General features: G+C 54.7%; 2 protein-coding genes across 9 annotated transcripts; one reads left to right on the top strand and one right to left on the bottom strand.

The window, feature by feature from the left end:
* Positions 1-3,011: 3,011 nt before the first annotated feature.
* GPAT2 (glycerol-3-phosphate acyltransferase 2, mitochondrial) lies at positions 3,012-15,040 on the top strand. Of its 7 annotated transcripts, none has more exons than XM_024998782.2 (22): positions 3,012-3,086; positions 5,564-5,692; positions 5,822-5,935; positions 6,614-6,687; positions 7,090-7,194; positions 7,440-7,568; positions 9,165-9,264; positions 9,660-9,793; positions 10,105-10,204; positions 10,306-10,518; positions 10,863-10,982; positions 11,150-11,232; positions 11,574-11,692; positions 12,375-12,445; positions 12,517-12,775; positions 12,862-13,010; positions 13,125-13,202; positions 13,646-13,777; positions 13,853-13,973; positions 14,074-14,139; positions 14,305-14,421; positions 14,749-15,040. In XM_024998782.2, exons 2-22 carry the CDS (start codon positions 5,630-5,632, stop codon positions 14,817-14,819), a joined length of 2,418 nt encoding a protein of 805 aa, XP_024854550.1. In that variant the 5' UTR covers positions 3,012-3,086; positions 5,564-5,629; the 3' UTR covers positions 14,820-15,040. The 7 variants fall into 7 exon arrangements, with proteins under 7 accessions (XP_024854550.1, XP_059747280.1, XP_059747282.1 ...); XM_059891297.1 differs by lacking the exon at positions 3,012-3,086 and adding an exon at positions 3,089-3,419 and having other exon boundaries at positions 14,366-14,421; XM_059891296.1 differs by lacking the exon at positions 3,012-3,086 and adding an exon at positions 3,105-3,419.
* An 88-nt stretch (positions 15,041-15,128) lies between these two features.
* FAHD2A (fumarylacetoacetate hydrolase domain containing 2A) lies at positions 15,129-25,874 on the bottom strand. Of its 2 annotated transcripts, XM_024998371.2 has the most exons (9): positions 25,713-25,822; positions 24,904-24,947; positions 22,310-22,560; positions 20,778-20,994; positions 17,152-17,211; positions 16,785-16,947; positions 15,649-15,757; positions 15,456-15,543; positions 15,129-15,341 (listed from the first exon to the last, which is right to left on the bottom strand). In XM_024998371.2, the coding sequence occupies exons 3-9, from the start codon at positions 22,552-22,554 to the stop codon at positions 15,279-15,281; spliced, it is 945 nt and encodes a 314-aa protein (XP_024854139.1). In that variant the 5' UTR covers positions 22,555-22,560; positions 24,904-24,947; positions 25,713-25,822; the 3' UTR covers positions 15,129-15,278.
* Positions 25,875-27,108: the final 1,234 nt, after the last annotated feature.

The raw sequence follows: 27,108 nt of genomic DNA, 5'->3' as shown, positions 1-27,108 counted from the left end.
TGGGTCTCAAAGATGTTCCATTCATGTATTTTTTATCAATGCTATAATTTGTCTGTTCACATTGATTCTTTAATCCACCATCTTTTACGGGATAACATCATTTTTCTCTATAACGTGAGTCAGCGTTTTCCCAATAAGAACAATTCTTTCTCCACTTGGTTGAGGTGCACCTCTTATCACATACAAAGCTCCCCAATAACCGGGGATCCAACTCTGAGCTCTCCATCGTGTTCCAGTGAGTTGTCCATTCTTTCACTGAAACCATATTGGTTTTTCATTTGTTTTTAAAACAATGTCACTGTCATACGTCTGAATATCTGTGTAAGACAGTTTCCTGCCCACCCCGTTTCACTTAGACATCTAGAGACCTTTAATCTCTCCTCACAGATTTCAGAGCAAGTTTACACAGCTGGAATTTTCATTGCGATTATAGTGGAGTTAGAAATTAATTTAGGGAGAACTGACACAGTCGTATATTGGGCCACCCCTCCCAAGAGCATGAGCTGACTACTTGAGGGGGTGTCTTCACTCTGACTTTGTGCTCATCCAGCAATGAGCAGGCATTCAGTCCTTTGCAAAGTAAATGCTAGGGAGGAAATCCAAGGGGAGATGAGGAGTGGGCCTGGAATGTTCCTCAGCACCATGCCCTCCAGTGCTCGCCAAGTCTGACAACAGAGAGGACACGCCTGGTGACCCCACAGAGAGGCCGAGAGCCCTCCTGCCCAGACGAGTGCCGGCCTAAGTCCTCTTCTCCAGATGACGTGCAGCAGGGAAGCCCGTCTAATTCAGGGGACACTGGCCCCCAACCATAGGGAGGCTCTTCATCCCTCTGGGTCCAGAGGCTCAGTTACATGCATCAGGATGTTCTGGGCGATGCTATCTGGCCTGAGCCTGGGGTGGGGCTCCTGAAGTCCAGTTCAGGTTGGGTGGGGCCAAGAAGACCCAAGGAGTTTCTCTGTTTCTCCCAAGGTCCCAGTCAGCCAGTCAGTCTGCACAGCAGCTGGCCCACAGGTCTCATGGCATGGGAGTTCCACATCTTTTGTGCACTGCTTGATGAGTACACTGAATTCTCGGTATCCCAGCTAAAATCCAGGCCTGAGAAGTATGCTTCTTTTAAAATGTCCAAATTGCAGCAAACAACATGAGCAAAAAACACTTCTTCCAAAGAAGCAAAATGACTGAGGAGAGACACTCTGCTGGATGACAGACCTGGTCTCTACCATCATAATCCATGCAATTTTTGGGTGTGAAGTATCTGTTCTGGGCTACTTCTGAGCATTAAATCTTCCTAAGAAGGAATGGTGGGGGCCTACTGACAACTGTGAAATTCAACTGCATAGACAGATGGTGTTCCCAGAACAAAGGGATGTTAGGGTTGAGACAGGAGTTGGATATTTACCAAACAACCACACCAATAAGCATACCAGTCACAGAGCTAGCTGACACCCAGGCACCCGATGACTGCGGTATATTCCTAATTGTGGTCTAGCATTCTAACCAACAAAGGAAAGGACACCGAGGAGGCCTGACTTGTTTTTCATGATCCAAAACTGGCTTCTGGGGATTTCTTTTCCAAGTGTCCCTAATCTGGGATTTTGCTAAAGCCTTCACGTCGATTTGGCAGCATGTGTACCCTGGGAAGGGCTTCCCAGGTGGCCCAGTAATAACTTGCCTGTCAATGCTGGAGCAGCAGGAAATGCAGGTTCGATCCCTGTGTTGGGAAGATCCCCTGGAGTAGGAAAAGGCAATCAGCTCCAGTATTCTTGCTGGGATAATCCCATGGACAGAGGACCCTCAGTCCATGGGCTCTCAAAGAGTTGCACACGACTCACCACGCACTCACAAACCCTGGGAACCGCTTTCATTAGAACTTGGCAGCCCATGCATCCCCATTCTTCAAGTACCCTGGGTCTCACGGACATCTCACGCACCCATGGAGCTCGCCTGGGAAAGTGAGCAGCACATGACCAGTACTTATTTAACTTACATGCAGAGTACATCATGAGAAATGCTGGGCTGGTAGAAGCACAAGCTGGAATCAAGATTGCCGGGAGAAATACCATTAACCTCAGATATGCAGATGACACCACCCTTATGGCAGAAAGTGAAGAGGAACTAAAAAGCCTCTTGATGAAAGTGAAAGAGGAGAGTGAAAAAGTTGGCTTAAAGCTCAACATTCAGAAAACGAAGATCATGGCATCCGGTCCCATCACTTCATGGGAAATTGATGGGGAAACAGTGGAAACAGCGTCAGATTTATTTTTCTGGGCTCCAAAATCACTGCAGATGGTGACTGCAGCCATGAAATTAAAAGACGCTTACTCCTTGGAAGGAAAGTTATGACCAACCTAGATAGCATATTCAAAAGCAGAGACATTACTTTGCCAACAAAGGTCCGTCTACTCAAGGCTATGGTGTTTCCAGTGGTCATGTATGGATGTGAGAGTTGGACTGTGAAGAAAGCTGAGTACCGAAGAATTGATGCTTTTGAACTGTGGTGTTGAAGACTCTTGAGAGTCCCTTGGACTGCAAGGAGATCCAACCAGTCCATTCTAAAGGAGATCAGCCCTGGGTGTTCTTTGGAAGGAACGATGCTAAAGCTGAAACTCCAGTACTTTGGCCACCTGATGCGAAGAGTTGACTCATTGGAAAAGACTCTGATGCTGGGAGGGATTGGGGGCAGGAGGAGAAGGGGACGACAGAGGATGAGATGGCTGGATGGCATCACTGACTCGATGGCCGTGAGTCTGAGTAAACTCCGGGAGTTGGTGATGGACAGGGAGGCCTGGCGTGCTGCGATTCATGGGGTCGCAAAGAGTCGGACACGACTGAGCGACTGAACTGAACTGAACTGAACACTCCACGGCCAGACAACCCCACACCCTAAACCACACAAGCAGCCCCGCCCACCCATATTCAGGGCCGCGAGGCCACGCAGCGTGCGTCGCGGCAGGGCGCCAGGGGCGGGGATTCGGCCCCTGCGCGCTTTCCAATTGGCTCTCAGAGGTGCCTTTCAGACGGCGCGCAGAGGCTGTCGGCGTGCACTTCCGGCTGCTACTTTGGCGGGAGTTGGTGCCGGGTGTGAGGTAGGATTCGAGGGAGTTGCTCCCGGGCTGGGCTGGGTCGGGCCAGGCTCAGGACCGCTCAGGGGCCTTCCCGCTTTGGGTGCCAACCCGGAAGGCCTTTCTGGGGATTGGTGAGGGTTGGACAGGGGGCCGGCCCTGTGCGCCCACTGTGGGGTACGTGGTCTAAAGGGCAGCCCCTCAGAGAGCCTAGCTAAGTGTGGTCCTCCGCTTCTCGTCACCCTGGACGCAGAACCAGTGTGGCAGGACCCCTTCCTTCCGTCTAAGGGCAGCTCGGGGGACGCTCGCTGTGGGTCTGTGAGGGGCTGAGTTGAGTCCCTTCTCCTCCAACTCCAGGTGCGGGATGCAGGGTGAAGAGGTCATGTTCAGCATGTTCTTTGTAGGGAACAGGCATACCAGGCAGGGGAACGGGTTTGGATGAGATCTTTTGATCAGGGACGCAAACTCAGATGCGCACAGGGGCCGGGCGTCAGGTGTGCCTGAGGTGGTGGGGGACGGGAGGGCGCGTGCGGCCGAGCGAGGGGCATGGGGACAGTGGCGCTGGGCTCTGGCCAGCCGAGGCCCTGTGGGGTGCGTGCCAGAGACGCCAGGTCGCTGGTTTGTGTTTGTTTTTTTTTTTAACAACAGCCGCTGGAGACGCGGGTTTTGTTTTGTTTTCTTTTCTTTCTTTCTTTGTTTTGTTGTTGTTGTTTTAAAGTAACAAGCTCTCTGGCTTTTAAAAAGTGTTTATTTATTTTTAATTGATTTATGATTGACAAGCTCTCTAGTTTTAAATGTTGAGGTTAATCCGCCAAGTTGTAGAAGACTGCAGGGCCAAAGAAAGTACATCTGTGAACTGCATTTGGCCCTCTAGTGGCCAGTTTGCCGCCTCTGCTGTTGGGGTCCTGCGGGGAGGGGTGTCCAGGTGGGGAGTTGCAGACTGACAGAGAAGTCCCCATTTGGGGGGCTGGGGTGCTAGAAAGATCTATCCCCAAACTGAGCCCTGGATTGTGTGAGCTGAGTAGCTGACTTGGTTGGTGACTGGGAGTTATCCCTTGCCTTGCCTTAACATATCCTTCCCTTCCTCTGTCCCTGTAGCATTAGCCCAGATCTAGGGGGTTTAGGTTGGAGAGTGGGGGTGTTCTGAAGCTGGGGAGAAGACACCCTCCTTGCCAAGCAGGCAGGACTCCACAGACTGGAGCCTGGTCTTGGGGACTTCCTGTGCCAAGTGTTAGTGAATTGGGCTGGGAGAACATTTTCAAAGGAGGAGGTACGTTCCAGATGAGTCTAGCAGAGCTGTTCACTGGGGAATTGTGATCCTGGTACCACTTGGTCTTGTGGTTCTAAACTGCTAACTGAGGAGAAGAGGAGAGATGCAGAGGAATTCTGGGAGACGAAGTTACAGTCAGTTAACTAGCATCTCCTGGGTCCCCCCTCTGGGCAGGGCAGAAGGCTGGGCATACGAAGATGAGTGCATTGTAGCTCTTGCCTTCAGGATACTTTCAGATGATATGGGCTAACTCTGGAGGAGGCTTCTTTCCTGGCAGGCTTGGGCTGGGGGAACCAAGGAAGGGAGGAAAAACCTGGAAGGTGATGCAGAAGCATCATGGACTTAGAGCCGTGGACTTAGAATTTGGGGAGGTGATGGGAAGGGAGAATGCATTCCCAGGTAGGAGTAGGAACTGTGTAGTGAGGGTAGAGATGGTAGCAATAATTGGATCAGCCTATCCATCAGGGACATGGAGAGAGATCAGGGGAGAAGGGTTTTTAGGGCCCCGTTTCTGGACTAGGAGGGGTTTGGTGCTGTCTTATGGAAGATGGATGTTATACTGTGGTAGAAAGGAGGAGGCCGAGGCAATACCAAGTGGGATCTTCCATAGAGAGTGCTGTGTGAGAGGATACCAGTTGTGGAAAAGTGTCTTATCCCCAACCAGAAGACCATTCCTTGGGGACAGGTCTGTGTGGCATTTCTTTGAGTTCTGACCCAGAGAACGATCACCCATCCAGTACCCTCAGCCCTCATTCTTGTAATGATTGAGGGGAAAGGGGCTGTCTTCTGGTGCTGAGCAGGCCCTGGTGGCCTCGGGACAGTGGTCCTGTTCCTATTTGGCAGCCTAATGCCTCCTTCCTGCCAGTCCAGGCTTGTTCCTTCCTAGTGCACAGAAAGTGTCAGAGTCACTAATACAGCCCCATCTGTGCTGTGAGAAGGCAGAGTGGATATCGACGATGAGACAACCCATTTTCTGAGTGCTAGCCTGAGGTAGCCCTGATCTGGACACTGTGAGATCTTTTGAGGATAGTTGGCTCCTTGGTGGGATCGGTTGGGTATTGAGGGGAAAGGCTTTGATCTGAGCCAGCCCCCAGATTCCAGCCCTGGATCAAATGACTGCTGGCTTGCATGTTGTCTGTCTGTTTTGGGGTGGGGGCGTGGGGGTCACTCCAGTAACCTCTGGTTGTGGCCCAGATTCCAGTACCTCCTCCATCCTGTTTCCTCTTCCCAGGTCAGGTTCTTCTGGAGAGAGAGGAGGGGCGCAGAGGTGGCTGGTTCCCAGATGCTGTAGACCCCCATGAACACCATGGCGGAAGCCAGACTCCAAACCCAGAAGAAAAGCAGCCAGGATGGTCAGGAGGTAGCATTCCCATTCCCAGAACACCCTCTACCCTCCTGCCTCCCGTCCTGTGCCCCTCACTCCTGGAGCCCACCTCCCTCTGTCAAGGACTTTTGAGTCCCCTCATCTCTCCCTGTGGCCCTTTTCCAGACCAGCCTGTGGTCCTCAGGCTTTGGGATGAAGCTGGAGGCTGTCACCCCATTCTTGGGGAAATACCGCCCCTTTGTGGGTCGCTGCTGCCAGACCTGTACCCCTAAGAGCTGGGTGAGTGACGGTCAAGCCAGGCCCTACCTTGGGAAGCTTGGTTCTGGGAGCCACAGCTGCCGCAGCCCCGGGAAGCAGTTTCCTTCATGTCTTCAAGCCCAGCCCTTCCCTAGCCTGTTGTCTCAGGGGAGTGGGTGCACTAGTGCTTGTTGGTTGGTGGTTTGGGCCTGCTCCTGGCTTCTGGCTCCCAGGCCTGGGAGAGTTGGGTGGGGAGGTACAGAGGGATCTGAGAGGCCAGAGGGCTGGGGTCTGAGCATGCCTGCACTCAGAGTGGAGGGCCTGGAGACACTGTCCACTCAGAGTCAGCGAGCACTCGGCACATGCCTGAGGCCTTTGTAGGTCCGTGCTGGGGCTGGTGGGACTCAGGGTTCTTGTGGAGATCCAGGCTACATGTTCCCTGCTGTTGGTGAGAGAACTTCTCAGAGATGATATGCTACTCTCCAAGAGGGTAATTCTGTAGAGGATGCAGCCCTTTCCTTTTGACCATGGAGCCCTCTCTCCTAAGTGAACTTCAGGATCTGAGGTCAGACATCTTTTGGGAACTGCAGTGCTATAATCCATCTCTCGGTAGACTGTAGAGCCCATCAGGGAAGGACTGCAGAAGACAGAGCAGGAGCTTTCCTTTGCCGGTTTGCAAAGGCCGCCCCCAAGCACATGCTCTCTACCCCTTTCCGGCAGGAGTCCCTCTTCCACAGAAGCATAATGGACCTCGGCTTCTGCAATGTGATCCTGGTGAAGGAGGAGAACACCAGGTAGTCAGAGCTGGGGGTGGTGCCGGGTGGTGCGCAGGGCCCTTGGGTACAGGGCTGCTGGGGCCCTGCTTTGTGTTATCATTTTCTTCTTTTGATGGGACAAGAATGGACTGTGCCCTCTGCTCCAGACCCACAGGTGGGGACAGGCAGGCTTGGAGTTTCCCTCAGCTCCTTTTGTGAGCTTTCAAGCCCCGAACCTGTACCCTGTTCCCTGGGGAGAGGGGATAGGAATGGGCCACAGGTGGGCAGGTGCTTCCTCTTCCTGCTCCATAAGCCAAGCTCAGGTGTTCCCAGTCCACGGGACTAGGATGTGATCCCTTCCTAATGGAATACCCTCTGTGGGCCCTAGTTGGGGTGGGGGCCTCTGAGACATCTACCCCCTGTTCTGGGGGCTGTGCCCAGGTTTCGGGGCTGGCTGGTTCGGAGGCTCTGCTATTTCTTGTGGTCACTGGAGCAGCACATACCACCCTGCCAGGATGCCTCACAGAAGATCATGGAAAGCACTGGGTGAGGAGGCAGGGACTGGGATCTGGTTGGTATTTCTGGGATCCTTAAAGGGATGATAAAGGCTCTAGGCGGGGCTGGTTGAAAGGACTGGTTTCAAGAGTGTTAGCTTGGTCAGGGACCCTTTTTTAAAGATGGAGGGTGAAGGCTGGAGGCTGTGCCCTGGGGACTACGGGGCTGAGGGAAGTGACCTTAGGTCTGCTTCAGCCCTATACTGCAACCACCACCTCCCCTGCCCTCCACCACAGGGTGCAGAATGTCATCTCAGGGAGGGCCCCGGGAGGGGCTGGGGAAGGCCAGGTGCCCAGCCACGTGAGGAAAGAGGTACAGCGCATCTTGGGCCACATCCAGGCCCCGCCCCGCCCCTTCCTGCTCAGGTAACTCTGCTGAAGGGCGCCCTGAGCTGGGGCCTCTGCCCTTAGGGAGAGAGCATTGGCTGGGCTTGGGGAAAGACTAGACTCCCCTCCTGGGGGAGCTGAGTGGTGTATTTACCAGACAGCCTGGGAGAGCCCTGATCTGGACACTAAGAATTTTGAACACAGCTGGCTCCTTCAGGGGACCAGTTGGGGAAGGGGGAGGGGCTTTGATCTGAGCCAGCTCCCAGATTCCAGTCGGTGTTCTCACCACTGCTGGCCTGTGTGTATCTGTCCTGAGAGGGTGGGGGCTTAGGGGGATCATCTCAGGAATGCCTGGTTGTGACCTGGACTTCAGTGCCTCCTCTGCCCCTCCACCTTCCCCCAGGTCAGGCTCCGGTGGAGAGAGGAGACCGGGGTCCCCATCTGTAGGCCTGCCCACTCACTCACACATACCCGCCACTGTCACCACCTGCTTCCTTCCACACGTGTCCTGCACAGGGTGCAGCTCCTCTTAGATGCAGATGCAGCAAGCCTCTGGGGAAGTGGAGGTGGCACATGCTTGCAAGAAGGACAGAACAAGGGCTAGGACTGAGAAAACCTGAAGGCGGGGAAGAGACCTGTAAGCCAGGGACAGAAGGGGGAATTGAGCCAGCCTCAGGGAAGTGAGGATGTCAGGGAGCAGTTCTCCCAGAGGGAACAGCATGAGCTGTGGCTGCAGGAAAAGGCCAGGTTTGTTCAAGAAGCTGATGTGGTTGGAAGCTGGCAAGTGAGGGAGTGAGTTGTTGGAAACAAAATCGAGAAGTAGAAGGGAGCAGATATGCAGAGCGGTATACAAGATGTTTGGATTTGATTTCTAAGTGCAATGAAAACCAATGGAAAGGTTTTAGACAGAGAGTGACAGCAAGGTTAATTGAGGTCAAGAATAGAGAACAGGTCCTCTGGGGAGGCTGGTTTGTTAGTCTAGGTGAGATGATGGGGGGTGGGGATGGCAGTAGAACTTGGGAAAATGGATGGAGAAACCAAAGTGAAATTAACAGGCTCTGATCTGGACTGCTGCTTCTCTGACTCACGCGCTGTGTCCTGATCACACCTCATGGAGAAACAGGAGCCATCTGATGAGGACATGCCACGTGTCCTCCGTGTCTCCATGCTGCCTGCATCTATGCCTCTCTCCCGCTTAAAGCCAGTCCTCTCATCAGGCTCTGGACGTCCCCTCCCCAGACTTTGCCCCTTCGTTGTCCCCTCTCCTTCTTACATCACTAACCCCTCCCTTTTAGTCCACTTGCCTCAGCAGTTTGCAAAGACAAGGCTGGTTATGCCTGGAGAGAGTCTCAGTTCTCTGATCTCCTTTGGGATGCATGGGGGCACAGACGTGCTCTGAGGCAGTGGCCCATGACGTCTTCCTAGGGGAGTATCAGCACCTTGCAGGTGTGGGCTCTGCTGTCAGGCCCACCTTCCAGTCCCAGCACCCCCACTTCTTAGCTTTCTCTTCTACCCAGCAGCTTCTGCAACCAGTCTGAACCTCACTTTCCTTTTCTGTAAAATGAGGACAGTAGTAGTGCCTGCTTTAGAGGAGTTCTGGGCGGCCCATACCTCAGACTGGGCACTGCTCTGCAGGCTGTTTAGCTGGGCACTGCTGCGGTTCCTGAACTGCCTCTTCCTGAACGTGCAGCTGTACAGGGGCCAGATGAAGATGGTCCAGAAGGCCTCCCAGGCAGTAAGGCCCGCCTTCACTGGAATGGGGATGGGGTGGGATGGTGGGGACAGGAGCAGAGGCTAGGCCAAGCCCTAAGTCGGGACCAGCCCTGTCAGCTGGGTGGGAAAAATGCACTGCTCTTTGACGACCTTGTCTTCGTGTCTCACGGTCCTGCTCCCTAGAGGCTTCCTCTAACGGCTTTTCATCATGTCTTAACAACCATTACGTCAATGCATTACCTTAAAAGTTGTTGACAGAGCTCCTCCGCTTTTGGGAAATGTGCTCAGAAAGCCTGCTCAGCCGAACCCTCCCTCCCTCTGGGACTGCCCTGGGTCTGGAGGCGCTAGGTTTCGGCTGCCTGCATCTTCAGGGCGGGGGTGTGGCTTGGCACTTCCCTCTGGCTCTCCCTGGAGCAGGGCTCGCCGCTCGTCTTCCTCTCTACCCACAAGTCAGTCCTGGATGGCATCCTGCTGCCCTTTGTGCTGCTCTCCCAGGGCGTGGGCGTGCTCCGTGTGGCTTGGGACCCCCGCACCTGTTCCCCCCTCCTCAGGTAAAAGGCTTGTGCCTTTGGATGTACAGCGGCGAGGTCCCCAGACTGGGAGAGAGGTGTGGGGGAGGGAGGTGGTGTTGCCAGCATCAGCTCCCCAGAGGGTCTCTTCCTGGCCCCTCTGCTCTCAGCATATTGTGCAGCCCAGCCTGTGGGGCTCAGATGGAGGGTCAGCTGTGGGCTCTAGGGCCATGCCTGGCCTCAGGGTGTTGAGGCAGGACCCAGGCTGGCCCTGAGGGGGCCACGGCTCTCACTAGCCTCCTGCTTGGTCCCATCTCCTGAGCACCTTACCTCCTCTGCCCTGTGCCCCACAGAGCTCTGCTGAAGAAACTTGGGGGGCTTTTTCTGCCCCCAGAGGCCAACCTCTCCCCGGACAGCCCTGAGGGGGTTCTTGCAAGGGCTGTGGTCCATGCGGTGAGTGCTGTGCCCCCAGTGGTGGTTTATGGGGCCAGGAAAGGGAACAGGGGCCTTAGCTGTTCTGGTTTTGACACCTGCCTCCCTCCACCCACTTGCAGACTGTGGAGCAGCTGCTGGCCAGCAGGCAGCCCCTGCTCATCTTCCTGGAGGAGCCCCCTGGGGTTCGGGGGCCTCGGCTGTCAGCCCTGGGCCTGTCCTGGCTGGGCCTGGTGGTGCAGGGGGTCCAGGCAGGCATCGTCCCAGACACTCTGCTTGTGCCGGTGGCTGTCACCTATGACCTGGTTCCAGAGGCACCCCATGATACATGCCACGTAAGACCTTCCTGCCCTGGGTCCCCAAGTGGATACCATCTCCAGAGAGGAGGCACAGTTTTGTATCCTGTGACTGAGGCTCCTCGGGGCTGGGGTTCAGGGGGGAGTGCAAAGCAATTCCACCCCTATGGTCATTATCCTGTGGCACCCACCAAGGCTGTAACAGTCATCTTCTCATTTCATTCCCAAAAGACCTTGCTAGGGAAGGATTTCTCCTGTTTCACAGACGAGAACAAGCCTGGAGAGGTCATGGTCATGTGCCAGGTTGAGCCTAAGATGAAGTAGAGCAGAAAGCATGCCCCCCAGGCAAGCCGGCTCCCTCAGTGCCTTCCTCCTCCCTGCAGGCCTTGGCCCCGCTGGGGCTGTGGACAGGTGCTCTGGCTGTTCTGCGGAGCCTGCGACGCTGGGGCTGTGGCCGCCGAGTCTGTGTCCGTGTGAATCTGGCCCAGCCCTTCTCCCTGCAGGTGTGGGCCCTGTTGGGCAAGGCTGGGCATACCTGTGGTCCGTTCTAGGGCTTCTGGCAGCCTGGCCCTCAGGCCACTGCAAGGACGGCCTGGCATACTTCAGATGGGCTGTATGTAGGCTTCCAGGTGGGCCAGGGCAGACCACCTGACAGCCTTGTCCTGGGCAGGAATACATCATCGATGCCAGAAGCTGCTGGGGCAGCAGGCAGACCCTGGAGCAGCTGCTGCAGCCCATCGTGCTGGGCCAGTGGTAAGGGCAGAGGAGTATGAGGGTTTTGGGCAAGGAAGGCAGCTCTCAGACCCCGGCTTGTGAGCTGGCGCCCCCTCCTCTCCTGACCACAGACACATCAGCAGCCCCAGCCTTCCCTCACCAGCTAATCTTCGTCATCTCAAACCATCCAGGTGCCCCCCACCCCGCCTGTAAGTTGGGTGTGGGTTATGGCACACCAGCCTGGAAAGCACTAAGGGTACACGGGCCCGCTCTTCCAGGGACGGGAAACATCCTCACCTTTGTATTTGGAAAGCTCTGGGTGCCCCGTGGTTGTCTGTACGCTTGGTCCCCTCATCCTGTGGCCTGTGTCTCTATTCTAGTACGGCTGTCCCCGACACTGAGAAGGAGCAGGAGTGGACACCTGTGACCGGACCCCTTCTGGCCCTCAGGGAGGAGGACCAGCTGTTGGTCAGGAGGCTGAGCTGGCACGTCCTGAATGGTGAGGGGCCCTCGGTCTGGCCTCTGGGGGAGGCTCCTGAGCATTGTGTTCTCCAAGTTGGCCAGTGGGTCAGGGCCCTCCGTTCCAGGTGGGTTTCTGCACCTGCCCCCTCCTGTGGGCCCACTTGGGGCACATGAAGAGTGGAGCCTGTCCCTGTCTTTGCCCCTGAGGAGGGGGCAGCCAGGGGGAACATGAGCCACTAGGTCAGAGCACATAAGCAAGCAGCTGCCCGGCCCACTGCACTTTGAGGTGACATTGGCTGAACTGAATAATGTATGTCACGGGCTTAACAGGTACCTGGAACAGAGGGGGCTTTTAACAGCATAGTTACCATCTTCCCGAGTGTCTCTGCCGTGGCAGAGACTGTGGGTTGGTGGGTAGCACCATGGGGTTGCAAAGAGACATGACTGAGCGACTAAGCACAGCACAGGCCTACAGGAGGCAGGGAGGGTCTCGGAGCTCCCAGCCTGGGTTGCAGCATATACTTGATGTCAATTCTCCACCAGGGAGAGTGGCATGCAGGGACCAGGCCTGCTGTGCCCTTCCCAGGGTGGAGTTGTGTGGGAGTGTGTGTGTGGCTGCTGGCAGGGAGGTGTGTTCTTGGCTGGGAAGACTTGCCCAGTGACAGGGACGGGGCTGCTGGGCCTCGGCCCTGACCAGCATCCCCGACCTCTGGCTCCAGCCAGCGTGGCGAGCTCCGCGGTGATGAGCACGGCCATCATGGCAACGCTGCTGCTGTTCAAGCACCAGAAGGTAGGGCCCGGGGTGCTAAGGGCCCAAGGGAGGAGCCCCGGCCCTTGGCTCATCCTCCTCTGCCCACCCAGGGCGTGTTCCTGTCGCAGCTCCTGGGGGAGTTCTCCTGGCTGACAGAGGAGACGCTGCTGCGTGGCTTTGACGTGGGCTTCTCGGGGCAGCTGCGGTGCCTGGTGCAGCACACGCTGAGCCTGCTGCGGCCACACGTGGCCCTGCTGCGCATCCAGCAGGGGGACTTGCTGGTGGTTCCGCGCCCTGGCCCAGGCCTCACGTCCCTGGCACGCCTGAGCGCCGAGCTGCTGCCCACTTTCTTGAGCGAGGCTGTGGGTGGTGAGTCCCCAGGGCTTGCGGTGGGTGGAACACGTAGGGGTGAGGGGCACGGCACGCCTCCTCATGTCCGCCGCCTCCTCCCCCAGCCTGTGCTGTGCGAGGGCTGCTGGCAGGCAGGGTGCCGCCCGAGGGCCCCTGGGAACTGCAGGGCGTCGAGCTGCTGAGCCAGAAGGAGCTGTACTGCCAGATCCTGCTGCTGCTACACTTGCTGCCACAGGACCTGCTGCTGCTGCAGGTCAGGCCTCCTCCGCAGCCCACTCAGTCCTGTGCCTCCCTGCCTGCCCCAGCCCTGTGGCAGCAGGTCTGGTCAGGCTTGCCTGAGCTCACACTGGTGCCTGTCGCCCCTCAGCCCTGCCAGTCTTGCTACTGCTACTGTCAGGAGGTGCTGGACCGTCTCATCCAGTGTGGGCTCCTCGTGGCTGAGGAGGTAGGAAGGGGGCTGCAGACAGAAGCCCCTGCCTGGAGCCCGGCTCCTCTGCCCTGTGTGGGGGTGGGGGAGGGCAGCCCCAGCCCCAGCTGAATAGACGCCTGGGTCCTGCCGCCGCCACACTCCACCTCGGGGTCACCACGCCTGCACTGGACCCGTGCGTGCCTGTACTGGCAGAACTTGACAGGTGCACCTCGGGGGGCTTCTGCAGACCCCCTGCCCTCCACATCTCTTGTCCACAGGGGCTGTGGCCCCTGTGGTAGGTGCTCCTGTCCTCTCAGCAGCTGTCACCGTCTGGCGTGGCCTGGGGCATCCTCCTCGGCCCCCCAGGTCTGCGTCTGGTTTCACCTCCCGGCATCTGGATGGCCATGTACCCCGTTGGGGGGCCTCGAGACTGGCCCTTGGCCAGCCTGACAGGGCCCCGTGGCTCTCCCGGCCCTCAGACCCGGGGCTCCCAGCCAGCCTGTGACACAGGGAGGCAGCGTTTGAGTGCGAGACTGCTGTGGAAACTGAGCGGGGACTTCACCGACAGCGACAGCGACGACTTCGAGGAGGCGGAGGGCCGCTACTTCAGGGTGTGTGGGGCGCCGCTGGGGAGGGGGCGGGGGAGGCGGTGGGAGCCGCCCTCACCCTGGCCTGTCCCCTTCCAGCTCAGCCAGCAGTCGCGCTGCCCCGACTTCTTTCTCTTCCTCTGCCGCCTGCTCAGCCCAGTGCTGAAGGCTTTTGCGCAGGCTGCCGCCTTCCTCCACCGAGGACGGCTCCCAGATACGGGTGAGGCCCGCACACCGTGCCATCCTAAGGAGAGGCCGAATACGGTGCGGGGTGAGCTCTGCCTGCGTGGGGCCCAGGTCTCAGACTCTCTCCCTCACAGAGTCCGGCTACACGGAGCAGTTGTTCCAGTTCTTACGGGCCACAGCCCAGGAGGAAGGGCTCTTCGGTGAGTCCCAGCAGCCAGCCCAGGCCCCGGGAGGCAGGGGGAGGTCGGCTGCTGGCTGCTGCCCCCTAGTGGGCAGTAAAAGCCCAAGGTCAGGAGTACTGGCTGCAGTGTAGAGACCTTTGGGTCCAGCTTGAGTCCTCTCCTTGGGTTGTTCCCTCTTTAAAGAGAAGAGAAGCTGTGCCAGGGGACTGTCGCCACCTACAGCCTTCACTTCTCTTTCATCCAGAGTGTGCGGACCCAAATCTTGCCATCAGTGCCATCTGGACCTTCAGAGACTTGGGGGTGAGAGGGGCCGGTCTCTCCATCCTCCTGTCCCCCTGCCTCCCACCCCCATACCCTGACAGAGCTGCTGAGGGGAGCTGGCTGTACCCACTCGGGGATTTACCCAGGGTTTCCCAAGAGCAGGCATGCAGACAGTAGCTGGGGAAGGTAGGACAGTTTTCCTGCTCCTCTGTCTCCCTGACCACTGGCTCATCCTGCTCCCAGGTGGGGTATCAGGATGTTTGAGAGGCAGCATTTGACCTCAGACACTAAGGCTTAGGGGGTCAGTTTTCCAGGGGAGGGGCCCAGCGCCCATGTGAGCACTCAGAGCCCTTCTCTGCGGCTCAGGTGCTGCAGCAGACGCCCGGCCCCACAGGCCCCATGCTCCACCTGTCCCCTGCCTTCGCCAGCCGGGATAGCCAGGAAAAGCTGGGACAGTTCATCCGGCAGTTCATCTGTAGCTAGAACTGTGGGGAGGAGCCCATGTCGAGACTTTTCAGCCCTGGACCGCAGCCCTGCCCTGAGGCAGAAGACTTATTAGCTGGACTGTCAAATTTTTGCGGTTTGACTATGTCTTGCTTTCTGCATCCTTTGCTGCAATAAACTAGAGGACTGGATGAGTCCCCTGTGCCCAGGCTCAGCACTGTTTCTCTGGTGTGATCATGTGTATGTATCTGCTCTCCTTCCCCACTGGGTGGGAATGCCCTCTCACTCCTGGAAACACATCCTAAAGGAAGACAAAAAGAAGTTTATTGAGGAGGTGAGCACCATCTCCTCCCCCTCTACCTGAAGAGAAGCCTCGAAGGGGCTGGCACCGGGCCTCTCGCCATGTTGGGCTCCGTGGGAACAAATGCCCCTTCTGCTTGCAGCAGAAGGCATCACACCACCTTGTTGATGATGACACCCAGTTCTTCAATCTCACACTGGACTTCATCGCCTTTCTGCAACAGAGTGGGCCATGAGGCTGTCAGGCCTGAGGTGTGGCGTGCACATGTCTGCACATAGTCTGAGCCAACGCCACCAGGCCTCTGCCTTTCCTCACTCAGCCAACCTACCTTGAGGAAGACAGGAGGCTTCCTGAACACACCCACACCTGGGGGCGTCCCGGTCAGGATGATGTCCCCTGGGTAAAGAGTAACGAACCTAGAGGCAGAAGGGCCAGGTGAGGTCAGGGGCTGGGGTGCCACAGCCTGGCATGGGGGGTAAAGCCCCCAGGTGGTGGTTGGGGCCAGGCTCCACCCCACTTACTGGGAGACCCAGGTTATCAGCTCTTCTGTCTTAAACACCATCTGGTTGGTATTGCTGCTCTGCATCACTTCCCCATTTACTCGGCAGCAGATCTTTAGGTTGTGTGGGTCTGAAACGCAAAAATGACATATTTGGGATTCTCCCTTCCGACCCCCAACCCCCTCCTGACAACCAGGAAACGAAAGCACAGGATGGCCTTGTAACTTGCCAGGCAGAGGCTTGTCTGCTGGGCTCCCCACCCTGGAGTCTGTGTGGACTCTGGCCTGCCCAGGCCTCCCTGTGCCCACCACCCAGCAGAGCGCCCACCAGTGGTCACTGGGTGGGTTAATGAGGGGGTGTTCCAGACTTCAGGGGCTGAGAACAGTGGCTGGGTTTTGCCTTAAAAAACAGATTCTATCTGCAGCAGAGGCTGACTGGGTGATATAAAGCCACAGGGTAACAGCCTGAGCAGTAGTGAAGACTCCTGCACCTGACGGCTGACCTGTAAATGTGTCCTGGGTAACCAGCACTTTCGTCTTAACTTCCTGGTGTTTCACACATTCACAAGCGCGCCCCCAGGAGCACAGTGTACTTTCACTGATGACTGACTGCCCAGGGCGCCGTGAGGCTGAATTACACAGACAACTCCTGCCCGGGGCTGTGCTGTCCTCTTCACCCCCGTCTTTTCTCCAGGCTCCCACTGTGCCCTTACTGCTTGTAGCTGCTGCCACCAGGCTACACGGTGGCTGGGTGAGGCCCTGGGGGTTAGCTCCCATCTCCTTCACTAAAAGGGCCGGGGGCTCAGGAACAGCTGTTCTCTGTGATCCTCCAAGGCCATCTCTGCTTCCTTCCAACGTAAGGACTCTCCCAGATGGTGGCAGCCAGAGGAAGCCTGACCCAGCCGTCAGGAGAGAGCCCTCCCCTGTAATTCACGTCCTGAGTGCAGTCACCGCCTCTGCTGCTGTAGGCCTCTACAGTGGGGACGGGGAGGGAGGCCGGTGGAGAGATCTGCTCTAATCCAACCGTCAACGAAAGGGCAGCTGGGGACGGGCCCTCGGCGGGCCACGCCCCTCACTCCCCTACTGGAAAGTGGCTTCACTGACGTATCTATGCAGGAGGAAGGAGAGGAGCTGCCCAGCGGGCCGTCAGAGACCTACCTGCCACGCTGTCCTTGGTCACCAAGGCAGGGCCCAGAGGGCAGAAGGTGTCAAAGGTTTTCCCCAGCAACCACTGCTTTCCATTGCGTCCCATCTGCCAGTCACGGGCACTCACGTCGTGTGCCACAGTGAAGCCAGCCACATGGGCCATGGCATCTGTAGCCTGTTGGGGGCAGGGGATTTGGCCAGATTGGAGGTTAGCTCATGGTGACACCAAGCCCTATCACAAAGGGTCTCAAAGCCTTGATCCCAAGTTAGTGGCTGGAGGTAGCCAGAGGTGGTGGTGGGTGAGGGACAAGGCAGTGTCAGGAGCGGGTAGATGCCAACCACTTCGCAGTGCCAGGATAGCCGGCCCTCTCTCCCTCACCTTGATGTACTTGCCTCTCTTTCCGATGACCACGGCCAGCTCCACTTCCCAGTCCACCTCCTGTAGGGCAGGAAAGGGGCAGTAAGCTGCCTGGCTCCGGGCCCCGTTATTCCGCTAAGGGGCTCCTGCCACGGGGCCAGGCCTCTGAACGGTGGGGTGGCTGCCGGGCCGTGTGTGGAAGACCACAACCCTAGGGGAGGGCCCGCAGGGAAGGTGTTGCGTGTGGACCGTAGCCTCGGGGCAGTGGAGGCAGCACCGCTGCAGGCAGGCAGAGTGGCTCCAGTGACTGCAGAAGAGCAATCTGGTGGGGGTGGGGGGTTTACCAAAATCACTCTTGATACTTCCAAAAAAGGATAAATACCGAGTAACAATAGCGAACTCTACTTGTTTGCCAGACACTATTCTAAGTGCTTTAATGCACTAACTCACTCAAATAAGATCAACATGCCAAAATAAATGTGGGCCAAAGGTTGAATAAGCAGTTTACAAAAATAAATACACAGGGCCACAAAAAGGAAAACATGCTCAGCCCGTTCCATAATCAGCAAAGCGCAAATATCTAGTAGATACAAGTCAGCCATGCAAACTGACTTTTCTAATAGTAACAACCGTGAACACAAAAAAGAACTGGATTCCTTGGGAAACGGCCAAGTCCATGTCGGTGATGAGAGTACGAGATAAGCCTGGAACTGCTTCGCCGTAGGAAGGAAGTGCTCAGAAAGTGCTGTGGGTGGGGGCCATCCGAAAGCTGCCCCCTGACCAAACAGATCCTCTGAGTATCAGAAAGAATGTCCATGATGGACTATGGACTATGACATATTGGATAAAAGTAAAAGTCAGGAATTTACAGTGATAACGGGACAGGGGTAAAACAAAGAGCCAAGCAGTGTTTCTCCACAGAATACCAGCTAATAAAAGTAGAAGGCATGACAGAAAGAAAAAGTCACCTTTTTCTAACCCTTACTGCAGTAATGGATTCAGGGAAGGGTGACCAGATGATCCCTGGAAGAGAACTTGTGGGGCAAATAAGATAGTCATGTGGCTTCAGTGACTCTTCTGCAGACTGTTTACCAGTTACCACAGTGAAAGGCACCTTACCATGGAGAGGTCACGTGAGCATCAAGGAAACTAGGCGATCAAACTTCAGGACCACCCAACACTGGACGTGATGCAAGCACGCGCCTGCTGCCTCAGCAATGTCGGTTGTCCTGCCCCATCCCCCGCTCTCAGACTGAAACCTAAACCCCAGTGTGAGGGCATGAGGTGTGAGGGCACGAGAGGTGCTTAGGTGACAAGGGCAGAGCCCCCATGAGGAAAGCGGTGTTAGAGAGCTCACTTCCATAACCCAAGACACGGTGAAGAGACACTCACCTGTGGACAGAAAGGGGGCCCTCACCAGGCACATAATCTGTTGGTGCCCTGATCTTGGACTTCCCAGCCTCCAGAATTTCAAGAACTCAAGTGTTGTTTTATAAGTCACCCATTCTACAGTATTTTGTTACAGCAGCCTGAACAGATTAAGCTGTGTAGAACTCTACAAAAATGTTTAACCTGAATCTAATCATGATGAACTGACCAGACAAATCCAGAGTGTGAGACACGCTATGAGACAATGTGCCTGATTTCTTCAAAAAGTCTGTCATGAAAGGTAAAAAAGGGTAGGGAGAAAAACTGCTGAGATCAGGGGTCAGCAAGCTGAGGCCCACAGGCCAAATCCTTGCTTGTCTGCTGTCTCTGTTCCTGTAAATGACGTTTTCCTGGACACAGCCATGTTCCTCCACGGACCAGCCGGGCTGCTTCCACACAGCAGCGGCCAAGCTGAGCTGCCACTACAGACACTGCTGGGCGCGCAGAGCCGAGCACTCACTATTAACTGGCCCTCTGAGAAAAAGTCTGTGAATCCCTGTTCTAGACAAAAGGCACTAAGAGACACAACCAAAAACAATGTGTGACCCTGACTGACCCTGGACCAACTCCAAAAATCAAAACGGGACCCAAGTTAAAAGTCGCCTTTGGAGGCAACGGGTAATATTCCCAGTTGGACTATGTATTAGCTATGGTTAATATTAACTTTCTTAGCTGTGGTAATGGTATTGTGGTCATGTAGGACACTGTCCTTATTCCCAGGAGACGTATGCTGAAGTTTCTATGAGTGAACTTTCTTTTTTGCTGACAAAGCAACAGACTTTACTGGGAAGGGGCGCCTGGGTGGAGAGCCGGAGGGTAAGGAAACCAGGGGCAGGACTGCTCTGCTACATGACTTGCAATTATGAGTGAACCGGCTCAACGTCTACAATTTACTTTGTAAAGTTCTTTCTACTAACCCCCCTTTAAACAGTGTGTGTGTGCCTGTGGGGCAGGAGGGAAGGAAAGCAGCAGAGAAGTGGGAAAGCAGGGCGGGGAGGCAGAGAGAGAAAAGCAAAGACGGCAAAATGCACGTGGTGACTCCAGGTCAAGACTCTGGGCAGTCGCTGCGTGTTTTTCCCCCAACTTTTCTATAATTTTCAAAGTATTTCTAAACTAAAAATTTAAAGTACTAGTATGGGTACATACACTGCTGGTGGATATGTAAACTGCTTTTGCAGCCGAAGGTCACTCTGGCTAATTTTTGAAACCCTGCCTATACTCTGACAAAGACACTCACATTCTAAGAGTTAATTTAAAGGAAATAATCACACATTGATGGATGTGCAAAGTCTCTTCTATAATGATATTCACTGCAACATTATAAAAGCTAAAAACTGGAAACAACCTATTTAGCAATATGAGGACTATTGAATGAATTATCGCCACTGACACAAGAGAAAACTAAGCAGTGACCTAAAAACCATTGGGGAGAATATTTAATGGCATGAAAAATGTCCTTGATGGGGAACTTAAGTAAATGGTAGGCATATGCACAGTATAAAGAGACAGAAACAGAAAAACCCTAGGGATTATGTGTGGAATAATAAAGGGAAGTGATACAAATGAACTTAATTACAAAACAGAGACTCACTGGCTAGAATGAACTGACGGTTGCTGGGACGGGGGGAAGGGATGGTTAGGGAGTTCGGGATGAACATGTACACACTGCTGTATTTAAGACGGATAACCACCAAGGTCAGACCTTTTGTACAGCACAGGGAACTCTGCCCAATGTCATGTGAGCCTGGATGGGAGGGGCGTTTGCAGGAGAATGGACACGTGTATGTGTACGGCTGAGTCCCTCTGCTGCTCACCTGAAACCATCACAACATGGTTAATTGGCTATTCCCCCAAAACACAAGTTCAAAAGAAAAACAATTCTGGGAAGATATATAGTAAAACAAATGTTGCAAGCCCGGCACAGTGGGGACATGTGTAGCTTTTCATTTCTTTATGTATTTATGTAATTTTGAAAATTATGAAATTTATAATTTCTTTACATATTTTATTTTCTATAAAGCAAGTATATTACTTTTATAATCAAACAGGAAAACAATTAATGTCTTTTTCTCCCCCAGGAGCTGTCTTATCACTGTATAACACCCTGGAGTTTCTGTTTAATGCGCTACTGAGCAGCAGGTGGTTCCCTCAGGCTGGACGCTGAGCACCTGTGATGGCCCCAGGGACTCGGGGTGGGGGACTGGAGGGCGGGCACCCACCTGGCTCTCAGGCGGAAGGATGATGTTGTCATAGGGCCCCACAATGGCGCTGGCGAACTTGCTGAAGATGATGGGCTCCTTGGGCACAGGCACGTTCTGTTCTCTGCAGTGGTCTGCATAGTTCATGCCCACACACACCACCTTGTCTGGCCGAGTGACTGGGGCCAGGAACGTCACCTCTGACCGTGGGAGGACTGGCAACTGGGTGGCCAGTGCTCTGCAAAGACCAGAACAGGAGAGAGGGGTTTTCTGGGGAGATCCTGCAGCTGCTACCACGCTTTGCTTTTTAAAACATACTTTCTAGATCAACCATCAGAGTCAGCATTGAAAATCAAGCCCAGCTATTGCCCCTTGATATGAGAGCACTGCTTATGCTCATCCAGTGTTGATTTCCGATCCCCCATGAGGTAATACGGGCTTTCGCAGGTGGCTCAGTGGTAAAGAATCCACCTGCCAATGCAGGAGACGAGGGTTCAATCCCTGGGTTGGGAAGATCCCCTGGAGAAGGAAATGGCAACCCACTCCGGTATTCTTGCCTGAAAATCCCATGGACAGAGGGGCCTGGTGAGCTACAGTCTGTGGGGTCGCAAAAAGTCTGATACTACTTAGCGACTAAATAACAACATAATACAGAAATACATAATAATTTCCATGTAAGTGAATTCAAAGGGTGCAAATGGGGGTAAGGGAAAGCTCTGTCTTCCACCCCTTCTCCTAGTCACCCCACTCCCTCCCCATAGACAAGTGCTGTGTCCTGTATGGATCTTCACGGTCACTCTGTGTATACTCTTCTCCTATCTTTTTTACGCCAATGACAGCATGTTATATACATCTTTTAAAAAATATGTATTTTAGAGATCTTACCATATAAAGTCTACTAGCTTCCTCTTTTTTGTACAGTTGTATATTACTGCACAGTAGATACACCCAATTCTCTAATAAAGGACAGGGAAGGAGTTTCTAATCTTGCAAGAATATGAAAGTAGGGGGAAAATACTGTTACCAACACTGTGTGCTGTCAAACATCCGTATTTATATAAGCTTAACAGGCGAAAATGACATCTCAGAGTGTTTTTAGCTTTTTAACTTAGTTTTTAATTTCCTGTGTGTCAGCGTCTTTAGACCAGATCCCATAGGGCTCCTGGGTTCAGGGAGGCACCTACCTAATCCAACTCAAACCCAAGAACTGTCTTTAAGAACATCTTTTCAGTCCTCTTAGGGCCCCAGGTGCCAACCCCTCCAGCAAGCAGACCTTAGCCCCCTCGGGAAGGCAGTGGGGCAGAGTAGAATCCTGCCCCCTCACCAAGTATGTGGCCTTGGGAAGGCCAGTCATCCTCCCTGGGGCCCCTGTAAACTGAGGCTATTGACACACAAGACTCCTAAGGCTCTTTGCTAAGAGAGAGGAAGCCTGCATTACCCTGATCCTTTGCAAAAGAATTACCCTGGTTCTGTTTCCCAGGGCGGGGACGGGGTGGTAAGGAGCGAGGGAGAACGGGGCAGCTAAGGCAGGGTCGTGCTGCCTGCTGACTTACCTTCTCACCACTGACAGAGTGGCTTCTCCCTGCTCCAGGAACTCCACCATCGTCTTGGGCAGTGTGGGCTCAAAGGCGTTGAGGTCGATGACACCCCCGCCATTCCCTGACTCCAGGCCCAGGTGGGGTCCCGCTAGGTGGGGTGCCTGGAACTGCACCAATCTCATGTTTCTGGAGGGCTGAAAGGGCCACCTCTGCGCCTGCAGCACAGTCGTGAGCAACCTCCTGCCACTGGACCCCAGCATCAGCTCCTATGGGGAGAAAGTGGGTCCTGAGGACAGAGGGCCTGAGACCATCGCTGGGGCTCCCAAAGCTCCTCGAGCTGCAGCCCAAGGCTTTTCGCCCCATCAGTTTTCCCCAGCACACGGCATGGGAAGTGGTCCAGATTTAAGTTATTTCACCGTGTATTGCTCACCATGTATTGGTCATGTTTTGCTCAATTCTGGGCCTGTAATGAAACGCTGAGACAGTGAAGGACCAGGAAGCCTGGCGTGCTGCAGTTCATGGGGTCTCAGAGAGTCAGGCACGACTTAGCAACTGATCAACAGCAATGAAACACTTCTAGAGAGGCAACTCCTGCATGCCAGCCACTAAGCCAGGTCCCCAGGATTCCAGTCTTCCTTCACCCAGTGCCCCTCACAGCTTAGGCTGTACCTGGCACCGCTGAGGCAAACCATGCAGGTCAGACGTGCTCAGACCCTGCCGTCCTGCCTGCAGGGAAGGCTGATGTTAGCAACTGATGTGGTCAAGTAGGATTCAGCAATTGAGACCACTTCTGGGAAGACTGCGGAAAAGGCAATGGCACCCCACTCCAGTACTTTTGCCTGGAAAATCCCATGGACAGAGGAGCCTGGTAGGCTGCAGTCCATGGGGTAGCTAGAGTCGGACACAACTGAGCAACTTCACTTTCATGTATTAGCAAAGGAAATGGCAACCCACTCCAGTGTTCTTGCCTGGAGAATCCCAGGGATAGGGGAGCCTGGTGGGCTGCCGTCTATGGGGTCGCACAGAGTCGGACACGACTGAAGCGACTTAGCAGCAGCAGCTGGGAAGATTGAGGGCCCTGCCTTTGTCGAGTTTCTTGAGGAAGTGTGGGCTAGGCTAAAATGAATAGGTCTAGGAATTCATTAAAGGGGGGCCCACCATGAGCAAGAGACCGCAGGTGAAACAGGCTCCACTCAAAGACAAGCTGACAGAAGCAATTTTTTTTTAATGTCAATTTGATCCTGTTACCCTCCTGTTTGGGCTTCCCAGATGGTGCTATGGTAAAGAATCCGCCTGCCAATGCAGGAGACGCAAGAGACACAGGTTTGATTCCTGAGTCAGGAAAATCCCCTAGAGTAGGAAATGGCAACCCGCTTCAGTATTCTTGCCTGGGAAATCCCATGGCTAGAGGAGCCTGGCAGGCTACAGTCCATGGGGTCGCAATGAGTTGGATATGACTGAGCAAATAAGCACGCATGCATGGGGGAGAGTACAGGCTGCCTGGGGAGAGGCTGCAGGCAGAGTTCAGGGGCCAAGCCTGACAGGGGCCCTCTCCTCTCTGGGTCCCTGGGCCATGACTATCTCTTTCACTACTGGGTGCGTGATGCCTAGTACTGTGCCTGCCACGCAGCAGGCTCTCAGCTAGTCTCAGCTGAAAGAAGGAATGTCAGAGCAGGGAAAGCTGCTCTACTTGGGAAAGCTTGGTGATTATCCATCTCAGGAGGAGGTGCCATCCCTCCTCAAATCACTGAGAAAGTATCAACAAGGCTCAGGTTCCATCTTGAGTTCTAGGCTCCACTCAAAGACAAAACCTGTTCTCTTCTTTTTTTGTTTCTAAGTCTGGCCTCTGTTCCCAAAGTCCCTCCTCTTCATGGCTCCTTGCTTTCAAAAGCAGCCCTTTATGCCTGGGCTTCCCAGGTGGTAACCCGGTAAAGAACCTGCCTGCCAATGCAGGGAATGTAGGAGACACGGGTTCAATCCCTGGGTCAGGAAAATACCCTGGAGGGGGGCATGGCATGGTGGTGACCCGGTAAAGAACCTGCCTGCCAATGCAGGGAATGTAGGATACATGGGTTCAATCCCTGGGTCAGGAAAATACCCTGGAGGGGGACATGGCATGGTGGTGACCCGGTAAAGAACCTGTCTGCAAATGCAGGGGAAGAAAGAGACATGGGTTCAATACCTGAGTCACCAAGATCTCCTGGAGGAAGGCATGGCAACCCACTCCAGTATTCTTGCCTAGAGAATCCTATGGACAGAGGAGCCTGGTGGGCTACAGCCCATGGGGTCACAAAGAGTCAGATACAACTGAAGAGACTTAGCATGCATTATGCACAGGCACTTGGAGGTAATCCCGGACTCCTGGTTCTCTGATGATTCGGTCTGCCTTGATAAGTTAGAGACTGATTAGATCCAGGTCACTTGTTCTGATTGCTCACTGTGCTGGCTGATGAGTTTAGCCAGAAAACCAGGAGTTTAAAACCTCCTACCCTCCTTCCTTACACAACCACCAACCATGCCACGGGCAAGGGCTGTTCAAGCTACAGTGTTAGCACTGAGATACTTCACACACTAAGATTAAACCCATCCCACTGAATGCCAGGTCTTACCTTAAGTGCTTTACCTGCAATGTCTGATTTAATTCTCCTGACAACTGTGGAAGGCAGGGTCTGTTGGTCTCATTTCACAGATAAAAAATCTACAGTAAAGTGCTGGGACTTGAATCCAGGTCCAGGTGACACTGGAGTTCTTGATTTGGGTTAACGTGTCCTCGTGGTGTTAAGCACGGGACACTTTAGCCCAGGGGTATTGATGAGAAATAGGAACCTCCAACAGGAGATCGGGAGGCTCAGGGACGCCCTGCAAGCCTTCAGCCATGCTCCGGGAAATTTGATCTGCTGGCTACTGCCTCGGGGAGAGGGCTTGTCACCTGCTCTCCCAGATAACCACAGGCTGACCTTCCCACGCGACAGACCCTTGCAGGTTCTCATTTCGTTCTATAGCAATCCCTCCAGGCAGAGAGCCTCATTTCACAGAAGGGGCGTTGAGGCTTAAGGTGAAGTCACCAGCCAAGGTACCAGAAAGTGGCCCCGCTGCTTCTGTGGGAATCAGTGAGCCACAGTGCCTGAGCTCAATCCAGCTCCGTAAAAGGTCCTTAAGCAAAAAGGCTGGGACCTGGGGCGTCATAAGCCTGCGAGACAAAGGTTTGCGCCCGGGATCGCGTGCTACTATTCACTCGTCTGGGCCCCTGCGTGGGTCTCCCAGTTTCCCTGTATGCCTAGCTCAGTGGGCGCTCAGAAAGGCCCGCCCACCCCACCAGAGTGCTCGGAGAGGCGGGGCAGGAGCGTTCAGTCCTGCCCATCCCGGGAGGCCGGCTGAGGCCCAGCGTGCCCCGCCATCCGGCCCAGATCTAACCTACCTGGAGCCCTGCGCTGTCGGGATAGGACTCGCGGGCCCGAGACCACGACCACCCGGCGCCTGAGCGCAGGTACTGAGCTCGTGAGACAGCTACCAGCCTAGAGTTCTAACAAGGGGGTGAGCCGAGGGGCTCCCCTAAATAAGACGCCAGCGGAGGCGGGCGCGCTCTCGTGGCGTCACGGGGACAACGGCCAATAGCAGGGCGTCTAGTTCGATGCCGGAAGCACGTTGCGGAGGGGGCGGGCCCAGCGCTGACGGGTAGGTGGTCTCTTACTTGCTTCTGCAGGCCTGCTGGCGCAGACTCTATACGCCCGGCGCTACGTTCCCGGAGGCACTGGCTCTCGGGACGCCCTGCGCTTGCAGGAACCTGAAAGTGGGTGCTTCCTGAAATTTTGCGCCCTGGGCCCGCCTGAGGCCCTGCATCTGGACCAGCCCTGCTCTGATCTTTGAGCAAAACGCGGTGGAGACCAAATTATGGCGCGCTGGTTGACAAAGACAAGCCTTCCGATTGTGCAAGATCAGTGAAGAGAGGAGGGATGTTTGTACCCATTTCACATCTGGGCAACCTGAGGCCGGAAGTGTTTTACTCAAGATGTCATATTGACCCCAAGTGCAGCCTTTTACATCTTTTTACAGCCCTGTCTTCATATGGGCTGCACACAGGGTAGTGGGAGGCATAACCTCCATTATTAGAAAACAGGTATTCTAGTGGAGAAGTGGTTTAATTAAACAAACAATCTTACTTTCCAGGCCTCTGGCATATGGAGACATAGGAGAGGGTCTGGGCTAGAGTCCCAGCACTTAATCAAGGAGCCATCACGGGCTTTATTTGCCCTAGGAAGGAGTTTGACCCTTATCTAATCTCATAGGAGGCCACTGGAATGTCCTCAGAGGGAGTGGGTTGCATTTGAGAAGTTTTGTTCAGGCCACTCCTGAACAAGGAAACGTGTCTGGGTAAGAGTGATGCAGCCGAGAACAGTGGTGGCTTGGTGTGCGGCAGAGATAGTGAAAGTTCTGAGATGTTGAGAAGGCAGAACTGACAGCCCTCAATGATGACAGGAGGTGGGATTAAAGGGGAAAGAAGTGTAAGGCTGACTCCTAGGTCTCTGGCCTGGTAGATGGCAGTGCCATTCACCAAGACACGGGTTCCAGGGAAGCAATGTGTCTGGGGAGAGGATGGTGAGCTCAGTTTTGGGTGGATTGTATTTAATGTGTCTGTCTATGGGGTCTCACAGAGTTGGACATGACTGAAGCGACTTAGCAGCAGCAGCAGCAGGGTATTAAAGGGGGTCTGGAGCTTCAGCTTTTGTCTGGCTTGAAGATGCAGGTCAGCATGCATGCATGCTAAGTCACTTCAGTCGTGTCCGACTCTGTGCGACCCCATGGACAGCAGCCCA

The sequence above is a fragment of the Bos taurus genome, chromosome 11 (assembly GCF_002263795.3).
Source record: "Bos taurus isolate L1 Dominette 01449 registration number 42190680 breed Hereford chromosome 11, ARS-UCD2.0, whole genome shotgun sequence".
Classification (NCBI taxonomy): Eukaryota; Metazoa; Chordata; class Mammalia; order Artiodactyla; family Bovidae; genus Bos; species Bos taurus.
The sequence above is the reverse complement of the archived record's forward strand: the minus strand, read 5'-3'. Positions and strand labels throughout refer to the sequence as shown.